General features: G+C 30.9%; 1 protein-coding gene across 1 annotated transcript in view; it reads left to right on the forward strand.

The window, feature by feature from the left end:
• Window positions 1-2498: 2498 nt before the first annotated feature.
• HELRODRAFT_73357 (hypothetical protein) overlaps window positions 2499-17954 on the forward strand; it is a gene marked incomplete at both ends in the record, with an annotated part of 77469 nt that continues 62013 nt past the window's right edge. The window contains 3 exons of the mRNA XM_009014204.1: window positions 2499-2538; window positions 4108-4189; window positions 17651-17735. Coding sequence (XP_009012452.1) covers window positions 2499-2538; window positions 4108-4189; window positions 17651-17735 — 207 coding nt within the window. The remainder of the gene's footprint in view (window positions 2539-4107; window positions 4190-17650; window positions 17736-17954) is intronic.

Consider the following 17954-nt stretch of genomic DNA (forward strand, 5'->3'; position numbering starts at 1 on the left):
TTAGCATTTTGTGATATATTAATGAAATGAAATAAAATAAATTAATCATGGTTGTGAAGTTGACGCGGATGGCGGTCGCGGTAATGATCACGAAATTTAATTTCGAAAAACTTTGCCTTGCCAAAGTTTTTCGAAATTAAATTTTTCTACATGTTTTTTCCTTTGGCAAAATCTTTACATCAAAATACATAAAAAAGTATGAATTTATTTGAAATAATCTTTTCAACTTGAAACTCTTCCTCCGTCAGACTTTTTTCACGTGCGCCATTCCGTCACGTCTGTGCCATGAAAAAAGTGGGTGATAAATTATTTAACACTCATTGCATTACAACCTAAAATATATCGTTGCCACACATGAATTGATAGCATTATTATTGCTGGATAGAAATAAAAAAGTTTAAGCAATATTTTACTTATAAGCCCTTTATAAAATTGTCAGCAAAAAAAGACAAAAACAAATAATCGATAAGCAGACTCTAAAAGATAAGGACAAGTTACGAATACATACAAGATAAGCAGAGAATTTTTTTGTAAAGTTAGTAACTTTTTTGGTCACCACTGCCATAAAATTTAATTCTTTTGAATGTTTACGTCTTATATGAAATTTCAAATTTGTGGCAAAATTAAATTGCTGCCGATAAATAAAAAATAATTATTTGTTTTCACCGAACTACAAAGCAATCAACCATTCAGTATAGGAACGAAGAAACTACGGAGTGAACAACATGCATGTTTCTCACTAATTGACTGGATTGACAAGTTAAGGCTGTCTGAGTGAGAGTACCACGTCTGGAGTTGTTATTATGTCGGGTACAGAAAGTTTAATTGAAGCCATGTAAGAAATAACATTTCTGTAGCTACACAGTTGCAATACGAGTTCAAAAAACTATATTGCATGCATATCAGCAATTTCTTGGTAGTTGTTTACTTGTTAGTTACTTGATATTTTTGATGTTGTGTACAAATGTCTGTACTCATGTGCCGTCATTTCTTTCGTGATGTGTGTGCTTCAAATGATGTTAACATGTGCTGGATAAGGATGCAAATAAAGAAATTGAACACTTTTGTTTCAGAAAAAGTCCATAGTACAGAAATTTGCTGTATAAATTTTCAATGGTGTTTGCTCTTGTTATCTCTCATTATACTTTATAGAAGTATTTTTAAAATTCACTTCATTACTAACTGCATCCAAATACCTCAAACTTGAAAGTATGTTATATATATTTCAAAAGTTATAAGATTGATTGCATAATTCTGAGTGATTAGGTGAGTAAATGAGTGAGAGTGAGTGAGTGATTGAGTGAGAGTGAGTGAGGGAGTGAGTTAGTGTATGGTATTGCACAGTACAACCTATAGAAACGAAAGTGGCGCATCCTGTTATCTTAATGAAACCTTGAATTAACGATTCATTCAGCCTTATATTATTCAAGTTGGTCTCACGTAAGTACTTGTATTATCATCGTATGCATAAGTTAATCGTTCGAATGTGCATAATTTGGTTGTTGGCTCGCTTGATTGATTTGTTTATGGATTGCCAATTTATTTTTGCACAGTTGTATGTTATGCCTATAATAATGATAAATGATTCATCGGACGTATTTAAAATTCACGCAATTTTGATTGGGAAATTGCGCTGTTTATTTATCGTTAGGCAAGTTATAAACCCGCCAATTTTTTCTTCATCTTCATCATCATCATCATTTTTGTTGTTACGCCATTAATTCTTCATCATCTTCTTCATCATATTCTTCATCATCTTCTTCAACATCTTATCTCCTCGCTAATGCTGTTATAGACTTCATTGCCAACCGCAATTATTATGGCTAACATTATCGCTGGTTTCATCTCATCATCGTTGTTACCATCGCCATCGCTCTTGCCATTATTATCATTTCATCTTCTTTATCTTGCCAACATCTATTACCGTTATCATCAGAGTCATCATCATTGTCATCCACATTGTGTTCGGTTTTTTCTTCTTACCAGATTAATTGCAGTAGCCACGCTAATTAAAGATGATTAACATTCAGTAAGATCTCAATAATCTTCCTCTCTCTTTCTCTCTCTCTCTCTCTCTCTCTCTCTCTCTCTCTTTCTCTATCATATCCTTTCTTGTTGTTTTTGCCTATCTCTTTTTTTTCTGTCTTTTTCTCCCGTTCCCTTTCTCACTTTCTCTTCCATTATTTTCTTATTATCTCCTCACAAATGTCATGCTACATCCATCATCTTTTCCTATTCATTTCAAACGCAAATAATCATACATGCCTTCATACGTCTGCACGTTTTTATTCTTCTGTTAAATCATTTTGAGATGCATGTACGTATTATTTATTTAAAATTTTATGCCACTGATAATTAAATTATAATTTTTGGTTATTTGAAAATTTTTATATTTTTTATTACTTATAAATGAAAGAATCTTTTTTTTTTAAATTTGGTACTAATAAAAGGATAAGTTACTAATTATGTACTAATTCATCTGAAATTTTGTATTCAGGAAGATCTTCATTGGTGGTCTCTGTTGGCAAACCACGGCAGGTTGGTTGTTGTTTTTTATGTTTTTACACTTTGGTCGTTAATTACAATAATTTTTCATTTTAAATTTTATTCAAAAAAAAAATAAAATGAAGATTGAGTTGTTAAAAAATAAATTAATTTAATTAGAACAAAAAAACTTTGATCTGATAATTTTATATCTCAGCATAAAATAAAAAAAGGATGCATTTCAATTCCTGGACAAAATGAAAAAATGTGAAAATTTATTATGGAGGCAAGCGAATATTCTTTATTAGTTGATTGATTGCTTGACTGGTCAACCAATCTTCTGATTGATTCAATGTCATAGCAAACATGCCATGAAAATTTGATTTAAAAAAAACAAAATTTTTTCCAGACCGTATAACCACATGAGATCGAGATTTAGATTTTTTTTTATTAAATAAAACACGTGCCTCTCACTATATACACATAGGAATAAATAGACTCATTTAACATCTGCCTCATTCAAATTATCGCATTATCCGTATGTGATATGTGTGTATGTGTGTGTGTATATATATGTGTGAATGTTCGTGTATGCATTTATGTGTGTTGTCGTGTGTGTGTAGATATGTGAACGTTTTTGGTTCCTTAATTAGCACATTTACATGTGTAATAGAGTGAGGACTTGTTTTTTTTATTTATTTTATAAAAAATATAATTTTTCGCCATCTTCCTAACCATCTACACGCACGTAAAATGTACAAGCAAATTTGTAAGGGCATGCTTTGTGTTTTTAGATTGGTGTCTAGATAAACAGGAATTGAAATGTAAACAGCTTTCAATAGGTTTAATATAGTGAATGCAACTACACCAGCATATCGGCAGCGTGGAACGTCAGTACGTACGTGCACGCTTTCAGGAGATTTTTTTTACAAGATTTGCAATATTATATTATATTACTATTTTCTCGCTATGATTTATTTTTATGTTTAAAAAATTACATGGGCTGCTGCTGAATTGATATTTTATTCAAATGTCGAAATCAGATATCTTCTAACAAGCATTGAAATCTCGATAAATAATAAAATATAAGTGAAGTCCATCACGAATGATGAGCCATCTCTGTGAACACATAATATTTAATTTTCACGTTGTGAAAAATTCGTTTTGAATCGTTTTCTCTAACGAAAAAAACATTTGAAATACTAATCTCTACAAAAAAAATTAAATATAAACAAATTGATAATGCTCGAATCATGTTGATTAAATAAGGGAAGAAATTGTATTAGAGCAGTGGGAAGATGGTAACACTTGAAATTTTTAACATTGTTTCTCTGGCTCGGTTTATATTTGAACCAGCCAAGCGTTCATTATCTTGCTCATTTCTAGTACAAATCGTTCGTAGTTTGGCTTTAAAATAATCGCTCGCCCCAACTATTCCACCGTTGTTATCGTCATCATCATCATCACAGTTGTTCTTAACACCATCACCATCTCTGTCTTTATCAGCACAGACTGCTTTCTAGTTATATAATCACAAGTACCATCGTCATCACCATGTCATTGTCATTATATTATCGTCATTGTATTTTTTTCCTAATTATTATTAAAAAATAATTTTTTCAGAAACGCTGAAAAACTATTTCGCCAAGTTTGGTGAGATATCCGACTGCACGATAATGAAAGATCTGGTTACCAAGAGATCCAGGTACCTTGTACTTCACAGTGTTTTTTATTTCACTTATTTAAAGTTATAATTTTAATTAATTAAAATATTTTGTTACGGGTTGTATTTTATAGATTTACACATATGTTTGTTTTACTATATCTTTATATTTATCAAGATTTCAATGCTTGTTATTGAAATATATATACTTATACAAACGTATTATATATATATATATATATATATATATATAATATATATACATTTACACACATTTGTTTGCAATTGTATTCTGTTGTCTCATTCTCACACCTATTTTAGCGCGTTCTTGTTTACTTGTAAAATTTATTTATCCATACCATGGCCTCGTTGAAAATTCCTGGCATCATTTTGCAGTTAGTTCTCCACAAACAGTGGTGTGCGTGTGTTTCTTCCAGCTGATTGATTTATTTGGAAAGGTTGATTTATACTCGTTGGCGCGTAAGACAGTTGTTACTTCTAGGTTCAGTTAAACGCAGCTCCATTCATCTTAATTGCTGACGAGTTTTATTATAATCTGAATATAATAATTTTTGATTTAATGATTGTAATGAAATGTCATTTTTTTTTATAATTCATGTTGCTTACGCTTCATATGCTGATTGCAATATTTTTGTTGCCACTGTGTTGATGTACATACGTACATACTTTGATGATGCTTCATACATTTTTAATGATGTTTGATTTACTGGACGTAATATACAACGTTGTTGAAGCTTCCTACGAAAATAATTTTCTAAAATATTTTTATCCTGCAATTCAAGAAAATAATATTTTTTTATTAAAAAATCTATTTCTATAACAACTAATAAACATATCGCAAACCTTTTTACTATTGAAAAATACAACAATGTGTTTCTGGCAAATTTATACCGCAGCATTCTGGCAGATAATCACGAAGAACAGACGCACATTTTCTGCTTTGGTTTGCAGATACGCTGGCTGCAAAGTTAATAAATAACATCTGAACGAGTTTGCATGCCATTGAAAGACGAACGAACGCGCACAAACGCGCCAAAAAAATGATGATGAAAATAATTTTTTTTTCCCAGGACTTCTTAAACAGAACTAAAACTTGTAAGAAACTTCAAAAATGGGGTAATAATGAAACAAACAAAACTGAAAGAAAAAACTTTATATTTAATTTTATAAGATCAACATAAAATTACAATTCAAAGGTGAAGAATATTGATTTATTGCTGACTCAAAATTTGTAAATAAATTTAAAACACTTTTTTGTAATATTGTAACAAACTCAGAAAAATAATATTTAAGAGGGACATGACGCTTCCCATAAATATAAATGTAATTCACATAAAAAATGCATAAAAAAATATACAAACGGTAAAACATAAAAAAGGAAAGATACAAAAATAAGCATTAGATATGAGAATAGCAACAAAACAAACAATAGATGGGGGAAGTATAAATCACAGAATGATACACGCAGAAGATACAAAAACGTACTCACATACAAGCAAACACACACACAGACTCACACACATGCGTGCGCACACACAACGATATATATAACTGGGTAAATGTAGAGGAGATAGAAAAGATGGGAAACAATGGAACGAAGAACTTAGATCATGCGAGCATTGATTGATGCTAGTGGTCTTGCAGTCGGACTTGTTTGGCATACAGATTATGCTATTAGGTAGAGAACTACATTGAAACATTTTTTGCTTTATTTTTGTTTCTTGTTGAAGGTTTCTCCGAATGCAACATTTTATAAATAAATACATGCATGGAAAAGGATAACAAAAAAGATGAAAAATAGAAGATAAAAAACAAATAAAAACAATGTAAAGTTAAAATTAAAAAGTTGAGGGTATATATTATTGTCACTGAAGCTTGCTCTTTTTTAGGCGTTGTCTTTCAGTCTGGTCAAGAAAACAAACTTCTACATAAGTGTGCAACATGTGTGTGCTGTATTCATTAATACAAATGCTACCAGTGCTTTTTTTCTGTGTAAATAAAGAGTTTTGAAATGCGAATGTAAATAAACTGCATGTTTTTAATTTAATTTATTTTTTTTTATGTTGAAGAGCGTTTAAACAAAAAACGCTATTGACTGCATTTTTTAGAAAATCTGAAATCAGTTGATAGTTTTTTTTATAGATTGTCGATGACATGTTTGTTTGTTGTCTGTCAGTGAAGCACGATTTCGGTTGAGTTGGCTGGCAAAAATGTTTGCATTAAATTTATAGATTTGTTTAGCATGTGCACTGAAGCGCTCTTAATGCCTGTAATCTCCACGGCGAAAATTATTTACATTGAAAGCACGTGAACGTAAGATTTCTGTTTTGTCTGTTGGCATATAAACACGTAGAAAGTATAAAAGGTGTTTATCGCCCAAACATTCATAACACTCCTTGCAAGTGTTTTTTTGTTTGCTTATTTGTATACATTAAAAATTTTAATGCAAATGAAATGGTTGAGCGTTTGCATTCATGAAGAACCATCATGCACATTTACATTTGAGAAGAACCATTTGCTGCACACTTAATTGTACACTTAATCGTACATTTGCGTACATGTTGTATAATTAAATATACCCGCGACGGCAGAACAGATCCATTTTGAAAGTGTTCTTGGTATGCGTTCCTATGTACTTACTTTCTACATTTTTAAGCCTTTTAGACCGGCATAAAAACATCTTTGAGAAAAACACAACACGGGCTATAAGAAAAGAAGATAAAAAGATGAAGAAGTGATGTGCCGTCAGACAATACGTCGCTACTCAATTGAAATAACAACAACTTTAAAGACTGATGGGGTTCGTAGAAAAATATTAAAATGCAAATTAGTTTGCATGAATTTAAAAAAAGGGTGAAAGTATTCAAGGAAATGCAGGAAAAGTGCAAGGAAGCAGACGAGAGTGCAGAAAAAACAAGAGCGTGAGGAAATATGCAAAAGTGGTAGGAAGCTAGCAAGACTTGCTAAAAATTTGTGCAAACATTGAACTTAATTTAAAACACGCTGAAAGGCAAAAATAACAGTTTCTAAAAACCAGAATTGACGAATGTTCCGACAAACATAGAGAGCACAAAATACAAATTGAACCTTTCTGCAACACGTACACGACTCAACACATTTATTATTGGCTTCCGCTTACGCTCCCTTTCTCAGAAATAATAATTTTTTCAAAGTCTCTTCTTTTATTTAAAGCGATGTTGAAACAAAATGGTGTTTACATTTGGCTTCGTTCATACAAATGTAATAAACGTTTGCCACACAAAAATGCTTTTCAAACAATTTGTATACGTGAGTTTAAAACAATAAAACGCACATACATGTACGTCACGCGCTTATACAAATGTATACTGTGTTAATAACAATTTATACACGTATAAAAACATCCAAGTTTCAAATAAATATAAGAATAAGCAAACATACAATTTATATTTGAGAAGTAGATTTGCATAAAATTGTATATTATAAAAATTAATTTCAATACACAATGATACAACATCTGTAAGTTGGAACATGCATGCAGAGGCACATGATAATGAGAAGATGTTAAAATAGAGAGCACAACAATTGCCTCGTGCGTGCGTGTTATCTTGGAATGAATACATCTTAGAATGGATATACGAATGTAGCTTTATTGCATATGTCAGGCTGCATAATGAAAATATAAAAACCTAATTTAAAAAGTGAAATGGAGAATGAAGTAAATTTGATTGCGGACCTTCGTGACAACTTTGAGAGCGAAGTCTAGCGAGTGTGTCTGCCTATTGACAGTCTCACAATCGACATCGCTGCCGAAATTGCTACAGTCCATGCACAGTTGCGTCTATGTTTCCTATAAAAAACCACATGATTATCACATAATCCAATTTATTAAGAAACAACAACGCACTGCAACGCAAAATGCAATGTCTTGCTAGGCAGAGCAACGTGAAGCGAGGTAATGCATGGTACTGCTAGGAAATGCAAAAGAATGCAACAAACTCAACACAATATAACTCAGTGTAACGTAATATAACATCAAGTAACATAATGTAACGCGCCATGATTCAGCGCAATACGACATAATGCAACCCATAGAATGTTGGCGCCTTCAGCGGTATCGATAGATATTCAGATTATTTGAAGGCATGCACTTTGACACGCACGCACGAACACTTACGCACACAAACACTCTCTTTCTCTCAGACACTCACACACACAAACACGTGCACGCACAAACACACACAAACAAACACACATAGACACGCACGCACAATGCATGCCTTCTGATGCAAAGAGGGAGACACGCAATTGATATTGTTCGACTAATTCTCCCAATGCTCAACACCGGCATCGAATGAATACCAAATTCTATTATCAGCCCCACAGTTCCTTTTTCACATTTTCTTCTTTTCGTTCTTTTAATATTTTTTTATCACTTCTACTGTACTCACCATCGGGTTCGTCAGATCATTGCATCGTCTCCATAGTAACCATTCTTATCATCGTCGCTTTCATCATCATTTCTTAATCGCTTTCATCATATACGTTGTTTTAATCAAATCATAATCAATTTTTTCATATTATAATCATCATTTACGTCATAATTTCATCATCATCATCGTCATCATCACCACCACTACCACAACAACTACCACCACCATCATCACGACCACCACAATCATCGTCATCACTTCTACCACCATTACAGCCAATTTCTTAATTTTCTTTCAGCCTAAGAGCTTCTCTCTGTTATCTCCCATCCTTAATTTGCCGAATTTGAATTAGGAAACTGAAAAAAGTGTGTGTTGTTGTTGCGCGTGTGTGCGTGTTATGTGCGTTTGTGTGAATGTATCTGTGTGTATGTGTTTGTTTGTATGTTTGTGAATATTTAATGTGACTGGGCTTATGTGAGTATATGCGCTTTGCATGTTATTGTGTGTTGGGATTTTCTATTGTACCTCGTGTATGCAAGGCTTTGGCTGTTTAGGATGTAGTTTAATTGCTATTTAAGAAATTAAGAAAATAATGAATACTGCAAAACATTTGATTTTCAACAAACCTGTCATTTTCGTTTATAAATATTCTCAGATTGAGAAATTAAATTTTTGATAATTGATTTGGTTGCAATTTGTATCTAGCTTTCTTGATGTTCTTTAAATGTTTCAAAAAAGGTTTGGCAATCCTGAGAAGTTTATTTTTACACACATCCAGACCAACGAACAAAAACAACACAATTCTAAACAACACAACTTCTATTTCGCCCAACAACACAATCACATGAACTTCTATCTCGCCCAACAACACGGCACATGAACTTCTATCTCGCCCAACAACACGGCACATGAACTTCTATCTCGCCCAACAACACGGCACATGACCTGACATCGGCACCGCACGTATGTTAGAACTTAACAAACAATCAGTCTATCGAACAATTTAAAGGGTGAATGTTGATTGTTGTCTGAAGAAATGTGGCCAAACCTCATCGCATTCTTCTTTCCGCATCCACATCAAACATTCACATCAAACATCCACACATCAACAAACACATCAACACACACATCAACACATCCACACATTTGCTAGGCTGCTTGCTTTTTTTTGTTTCTTACAAATTTAGGAAGAGTTAAAAAAAAACTATGACAGTGAACCGTCTGAACTAACTTGAAATACAAATTCAATTTTTTTTCATCTGAGCGAGTTAGCCGTATCATTAATTACAGAGTTATTCTCCAACCATGTTAGCAAACACAGTAAAGAGCACGTGCACTAAAAAACACATGCACTTAAGCACATAAGAGTATTCAGGCTTTCACACACGTGAATAATATGTTGTCAATTGAATGCACATTTGTATATAAACAAGTAGGTATATACTTAGATACACAATCATAAATGCAAAAATATTCACATACATATATAGGCACACCTAGACAAATATATAAATAAATAAATAAATATATATATATATATATTTGTGTGTGTGTGTGAACAACATTCAATGAAAGATGAACATTCGAAGGTTTAATATCGGATTTGACGAAGAATGCTCATAGCTCATGCATGCGGTCCATTCAAAATATATCACTGGATGGGGGAGATGTACTCCTTTTTATCCCTTTCCCTCTCTCTCTCTCTCTCTTTCTCTCTCTCCTTCTTTTTCTCTATTCCTCTCTTTCTATCTCCTCTTTTGGAGTATGAGTGCGTATGAACATTTTCTATTTATGTGTGTATGCATCATCATCGTCATCATTATCATCATCACCACTACCATCATCGTCACCATCATCACCATTACCACCACCATCATCATCGTTGTTATTGCAATCATAATCATGACGCTATCATCATAATCATCATCTACCCGCGTTATTGACTCCATACAACACAACATAACGTTCGAATGTTTTTCTTATCGTATTGCTTTTGCGATCTAAAAATAATAATAATAATAATAATAATTATATCAATAATAATCACAACAATAATAATAATAATACTTTGTTTTTCTTGCATGATTTGTATGAATTGGCAAAGAGTATTTTTTTAGAACATTTCTTTCATTAAAAACCTTTTACATTCGTTTCAAGTGCATTACCATATCCAATCAGGCTTATATTTTTTTATTTCCAGTTTAACAAACGTAGTTGTACGTGTGCACACGCACACACACACACACACACGCACACACACACACACGCACACATACACACGCACGCACGCATAAACACGCGCACATAAACGCAAACAACGTCATTGTATATTTTTCTAAGTATATATTAGGTACATATCCTAGTTCATATATTATAAAATTTTTATTTTTACATTCTTTTGGCGCTAACCGAATAATTATTTGCCATTTTTTTTTCGTTTTATCTGCAGCAATCTATCTTCTGTTTTTCCTGAAAAAAAACATTGATTAATATTTACGCATACGCATTACCATGTTTGTTATTTATTATCTTTTGCTTTTTTTGTCTGTTTGAATGTGAAAGAAAAAAGAAAGATTTGTAGCTGCAATGTCATCTTTCACTTTTGATGAAGATAATTTTTTTTGGTTCCATCAGCATCGACAGGGTGTTGTTGGATTGTTTATTTTTAGAGTTTTCATGCTCGTTCCCTGTGATGTGCGTTAAGAGCTTCAGAAGGATAGCGATGTTTAAGTGCACGTTCATTTTCATTATCTTCTGAGTATGAAATAATGCTGTTTGTCTTATGTATTTGCTACTTATGCCTGCATATGCAAATATAATTGACATGTGCAAACATTTCAAGGTAACAAAAACATACATACCTATCTTAATAAATAAATACACACACACATGCATAAATATATATATATATATATATATATATATATATATATATATATATATATATACTAACATATGCACACTTAAATCATACAACTCCAACATTAAAACCGCAGTTTTATTCTGCATAGGTTATGTTACATTTATTATAGAATATAGACCCCAGGAACGTTATAAATCACTAGTATTTTGTACGATATGAATGAAGATTGACTTCATTGTTATAGCAACTCTGTAATTTATGTCTTTCTATGAGATTTTATAAACTTTCAAAGTTGCACCTGCAAAGTTCTCAGAGTACGTTTTGATCAGAACATACAACTACTCAAGCATGATCATAACCATAACTATTTATGGAAATTTTTTTAATATCACAACTATTTCTAAAGCCTTTTATAAACAATTTTACTTATTTTTAAGTACATTTGGCAAATGTTTTATTATACTTTAGAACATTTGAAAATATTTAGGACAGGGGTGAACCAACTACGGCGAAGCTACTTTATGCGATCCACGAGGCCTTGTTCGCCAAAAAAGGTAGTCAGCCAGACATCATGACCAAAAAGGAGCCATATATCTTAAAAAAATTTCCCCCGGGTCGAAAAAATTTGCTATTTAAGCACACATGCGACCTTTCAAAGGGAAAATAGTTTTCAATGCGGCCCTCACAGCAAAAAGTTTGCCCACCCCTGATTTAGAATAAACAAGTGTAATAATTCATAAAAGTAACGAAACTTGAGTTATTGTGGTCCGATATAAACGAGAAATAATTTAGATTTCTGAAGACTACATTTATTATTTTATATTTTATTTGGTCGAATAGAATCACTAAATTAGTAAAAATTTGATTATAAAAAGATGTATATACTGAATGAAAATTGATAAAAAATTTTTCTGTATTTCAAAAATAAAACATTGCACCAAATTATGAGATGTGAAGCAGATAGTCTGCACGGAACAAAATATTGAGTTTTTAGAGAAACAAAATGATGGTTTGATAGTCATGATAAAGAATTTTTTTATAAGTTTTCTTTGAAACTTTTGTTTTTGAAAGAAAAATTTCTTTTTTTTTTATAGAATTTTTTATGAATTTTAACAAGCACTTTATATCCAATAAGTTTTTGTTTGTTTCAGAGCAAAAGTTCGTTTATTGGCATACACATTGAAATTAATTTTTTCGAATGATAATTGTTGTCAAAAATTTAGAGAGATAAAATGATTGTTGAAGATGTAAACCTATAGTTCATTTGAACATTATTTTTGCTTGCGGTCCCTGCGAATAAGTGTATTTTACATGTTTGTATCTAACGCATAATAACCATGAAATATTTCTTACAGAATATAACATGTTTAATATTTTTTGTTCAACGAAAAGCTCCTTGTGTGCGAAGTTTTAAAAACTAAATCAATCCCAATTAAGAGAAGAAAAAAACGTTTCTGCTTTTGTTAAAGAGGAAAAATTTGTTGTTTCTTATGTTTCACTATTTGTGTTTTATTTTGTATTTTTTGTTGTTTGTATTTTTCGTTGTTTGTATTTTTTGTTGTTGTTTTGTGTTTGTTTTTTGTGTTTGTGTTTTTTGCATTTTTTTTTGTAGAAAAAGAAGAAAGAAATAATTTGGGCATCTGTCTGTCTGAAGCGGCAGCAACAACAGCGTGATTGATTGTAGGCCCGATAAACAAAGCAACGAACATTTTAAAAGCTTACATACAATAAAAACAAACGAAACTGTGTGTTCTTATATAAGACGAAAATAACGTTAATTTTATAAAAAGTTCCAAGGCGCTTGTTTGTAATTGATTGTTTTTTATACAACGTAATTTAATTAAGTTGTCATCGTTAACGAAAATTTCTACCAAGTCACTCGAAATTCAGACTTGAAAATTTAATTTAAAATTTCGTTGATAGAAAAATTTTTCATAAATGAAAAACGTTAATTGTTCTAGAGGATCTTGTTAACAAAACACTGAAACACTGATTGTGCCACTGCATGAAAGCTAACAAATCTTGAGAGGACACACACACACGCGCTGCAAGGCGCTTATAACGTTTCGAAAGGGGAGGCTGCAGTTGGGTTGGGACGAATGCAACAAATTCAAATGAAATGCCGTCGCTGTAGAAACAAAAAGAAAAACGAATGAACAATCGGCGGAACAACAATATACATCAAACAAAAAATATCGTCGCTTTCTAAGGAAAAAATATAAACAAAAAATACAAACAAATAACAAAGGTATAAAAAGCTATTACAGGCAATGTTTTATTTTTACAACATTCATATAAGCGCCGATCGTATATATACAAATGAATAATATTGATAACGTTTGTATAAAGTAAACTCAAAAACATTGAAACAATGCAATAATTTTTTGCATTGGAAGACAATGTTTGTTGGTTTCTAAGTTGTTTCACAATGTTTCCGAAAAGTTATTCGCTTCTATAAAAAAAATAATTTTTTAAAGTCCGTCTCATCGATGCGTTTATGGTAATTTTTGCACTTTAAATAATGCACTGTCTACATAAAAATAACTATCTGCAATTTTTTTTCATGAAATGAAACGTATCTTTAGTAAAAAAAAAGTTTATCTAATCGATCAACGGATTCATGTATGAAAAATGTGAGCGTTTTGTGAAAAATGTTCAAAATTATCAAAATATGTTTCTGGACATGATAAACAGGAGACTTTATACACAACCAGTCTGAACTCTAGAACAAAATTTGCAGAATCACGACATATACGTGATCAACTTTTACCAACACTTGCTTTTAGGCAGACATATCAATTCCTCTTTCAGTATACAAATTTAAAATAATCAAATTTCAAGTGTAGAGAGGCCGTCAGGATAATTAAAGTGTATTCCCAGACAGATTCACAATACCGCAATACCATTTAAAAGCAAACGTACCGACACAACAACTACGTCTATAAAGATACATTTGTATATTAAATATACAAAGAGAAAAAGAAAAATAAATGGGGAGAGAGAGAAAGAGAGAGTGAGAGAAAGAAAGATTGAATTGAATATATATTTGTGTGTGTCGTGTCAAATTTGAGGTCCAATATTTTCAAGTGTTGAGCAATCAAATTGACCAAGATATGATTGTACTACTCGTGCCCACGCATCATAAATACCTCAGCGGAGGTTTTGCTGTGTGCTGCCATTTTATGTAAATAAAATTAATAAAAAATTAATAAATGAAAAATTTTGAATAAAAAACGAACAAGTTTTGAATAAATCCATTTCAGTGAATGTCATCGATTCTATTTACCGTGTATCTATGTTTGAATAAACTAATTGTCAGTTATAATTTATGCTTTCAATTAACTTCTTCGACATACTAAACGTAATTATTTCAAAACGTCAGATGAATTATCATCATAAAATGTCAGAACTGAGAAAGTTATTTCGTGTTGCAATATTATTGAATTATTTCTCTATTCTTAAAACTTCCATGTCATTTCAAATGTACAAAGACACTTTATACATTTGAAATGACACAAAGTTGTATAAAGTTAACGTTCGTAACACTACATAAGATAGGTATTTAAGAGTATATACCATCTATATAACATAAAATGCTATGTGTATAAGAGTATATAACATTTATATAACAAAATATGTATATAACAGTATATAACATTTATATAACAAAATATAATATATGTATATAACATGTGTTATGATGTAACTATTTTAATAACAGAGCCGCATAGTTTTGAGGCCTTTTCACAAATTGATTGATGGGCTGCAAACAGTTCCCAGCTATAAATACATTTGAAATGTTTTCTTGTTGTTATTATTTCTATTATTATTTTGTTGTTGTTGTTAACATTTTTTTCGCTTGTTGGTTATTATTATTATTACTGGCGTTGCCTTTTTCACAGAAATTAATTATGAAGATAGTTGCACGGCCTATCAGTTTGAAAAAAAATTGTTAACGAATTAATCGCCCTTAAATTGCTATGAATTTTTGATTGACCGTAAGTTTTATATTTTTACGTTCATTCATTTCAAACATTATATGATAATTTACATAACAAGATGAATATGGTCAATTTATGGTCAATATGATCACACTCAAAATTTGTTGTGAATGGACATACATAAGATGTAGATATGAACTCTAAATTTTATTTAAAAAATTTAAATGGTTACTCATTTCACATAAGCGTTAGAACGTGTTTTGAAATAGTTTTATGTGTTGTTTGTTCTTTAACTAAGAATAACCTACTGAATAAGCATTCGTTTTGTTTCATTTCGTTGTTGGTTATGTCTCTCTCATGTCAGATATCAAACGCTGAAAAAAACTTGGCCAAATTTGAATATTTAAATTTAAAGAACAACACGGTTGCCTCGCTCACGACTTTCACAGCTAACTATTATTAACGTTGTAATGTCAGTCACTTCTTTGTGACGAAACCAATTTAATTTATACAAACATAACAAACCTTAATTAATACCATTTGATTCTACTTCCACATACAGATTTGGCCAAAGTTTCTATTCAAAATATTGAGAATAAATTTGTTCTAAAAACATGGCCAATATTACATATTAAATTTAATGCTATTTTTGCAAAAGTTATGGTAGTAAATTGAATAAATCATTGAAAGAATGAACGAGCGACAAACAAACGGGCAAACAAAGGAACAAACGGACAAACAAACAAATAAATATAAAAGTGAATAACTTAGATTAATAAAGGTAAAAGGTTAAAGGTCAATTACACCCTTCCAAAGTTAAGATGATTCAACAACACGACACAAACATCATATATGGATAAATGCTAAACGACACATCACACACGAAGCATATGATGAGCGGAGATCTTTTTGTGGTATTCGAACCCGGTTACTGCAAAACAGCACCAGGCGACCTTAACCACTAGGGCATCACGTCTATAATAATAATGTACTGAATGTATGTAATAAGTGAGTGAACCTAAGAGGAAAATGACACGGAGATGGAAACGAAGTAACTGTGTTTGTATGTGGGTATATGTAGACAGGCGATGTAATGAATCCATCATGAACATAAGTAATTGAACGATTGCAATCAATATATCATATATCGCACATCTTACGTTTGCACATTATTATTATTATAAATACTACCAATATTGGATTATATTTGAATGTTTTATTTTTATACATAATTTGAAGTTTTAAGATGATATTTTCAGTTTAATTGTCTTTAATTATTATTTTTAAATGGTCTGAGCAAGATATATTCTTGTCTAATTGTATTCCCGAAAATCGGCTAAATATTTTTATTTCTGTTATAATGCTTTTTTCTTACTAATTTTGAAGTAAATAAAAAACTTTGAATTTCAATTTAAATGTCAAAAGTATTAATATAAACAAATGAATATTATGTATTGCAAAAAATAAAATGTTAATGTTCAAGTTATTCATTTTTTAACGACTACAAAAAGTTAAAGTAAGTAGTCTAACGATTCATTTGAATCTTTGATAATGTTATATCTCGTAAATATTTTTTTGAAATTATTTAATAATAATGTTATATAATAATAATAGTAATAAAACAAATTTATAATAAGTTTTTATAAATTTTTCATCGTCATTCCTTACATGTCTTTTGTCATATTTTATTCAATTCCAGAAAGACATTACGTACCAAACATAAAATTGTACAAATCAATGAAGCTAGCTTGCTTTGTTGAATGAAGTTTTTGTGATAACTTTTATTTGAAAAAATAGTATTTATAAAAAAATTCTGAAAAAATATTTGTGAACGATTTTGAAAAATATTTGCAAAAAATTCTAGAAAAATTATAAATTACTAGCACGGCATATTCTGATATTAAATTACATTTATTATCTTCCAATGCAAAATTTTTTTTTGCTTCTTTCGGGAGAAAATTGAAATTATTATCTTATTGGAAGATCTTTTAGTTTTGTTTTTTCATAATTTCTTTTCATACTAATAAATGTTGTTGTTGTTGTTTTATTATTTACGTTTTTTAAAATTCATGAAATTTTATTTAATTTAACAGCTTAATTACGTTACAATTTGTGTGTTATTTAAAAGTTACAAATTGTTAAAAAAAATCAATTCTGAATTTAAATTTCTTCTTAGGAACAATTTTAATTCTTGTATATACCGATTTTCAAAATATTGTTGTAAAGTATGAAAAGTAATTTTCACTGATTTTTCATTTAACCAAAGGGGCTTCGGCTTTGTGAACTTCTCAAACACTGACAGCGTAGAGAAAGTTCTGAATAGCGGGCCGCACACGATTGATGAAAAAGTGGTGGGTTGTTGTGTTGTTGTTGTTGTGTTGATGTTGTTGTTGTTGTTGTGGTGTTGCTGTTGTCAAGTTGTTGATATTGTTGCTATTGTGTTGTTGATGTTGTCAATGTTGTTGATGTGGTTAAGTTGTTCTGATGTTGTTTTTATTGTTCATCATACTTTTGTTGTTGTTGTTGTTATGTGTGTTGTTGTTGTTATGGTTTCAATGTGGTTGATGTTG

The sequence above is a fragment of the Helobdella robusta genome (genome assembly GCF_000326865.2).
Source record: "Helobdella robusta unplaced genomic scaffold HELROscaffold_13, whole genome shotgun sequence".
NCBI lineage: Eukaryota > Metazoa > Annelida > Clitellata > Rhynchobdellida > Glossiphoniidae > Helobdella > Helobdella robusta.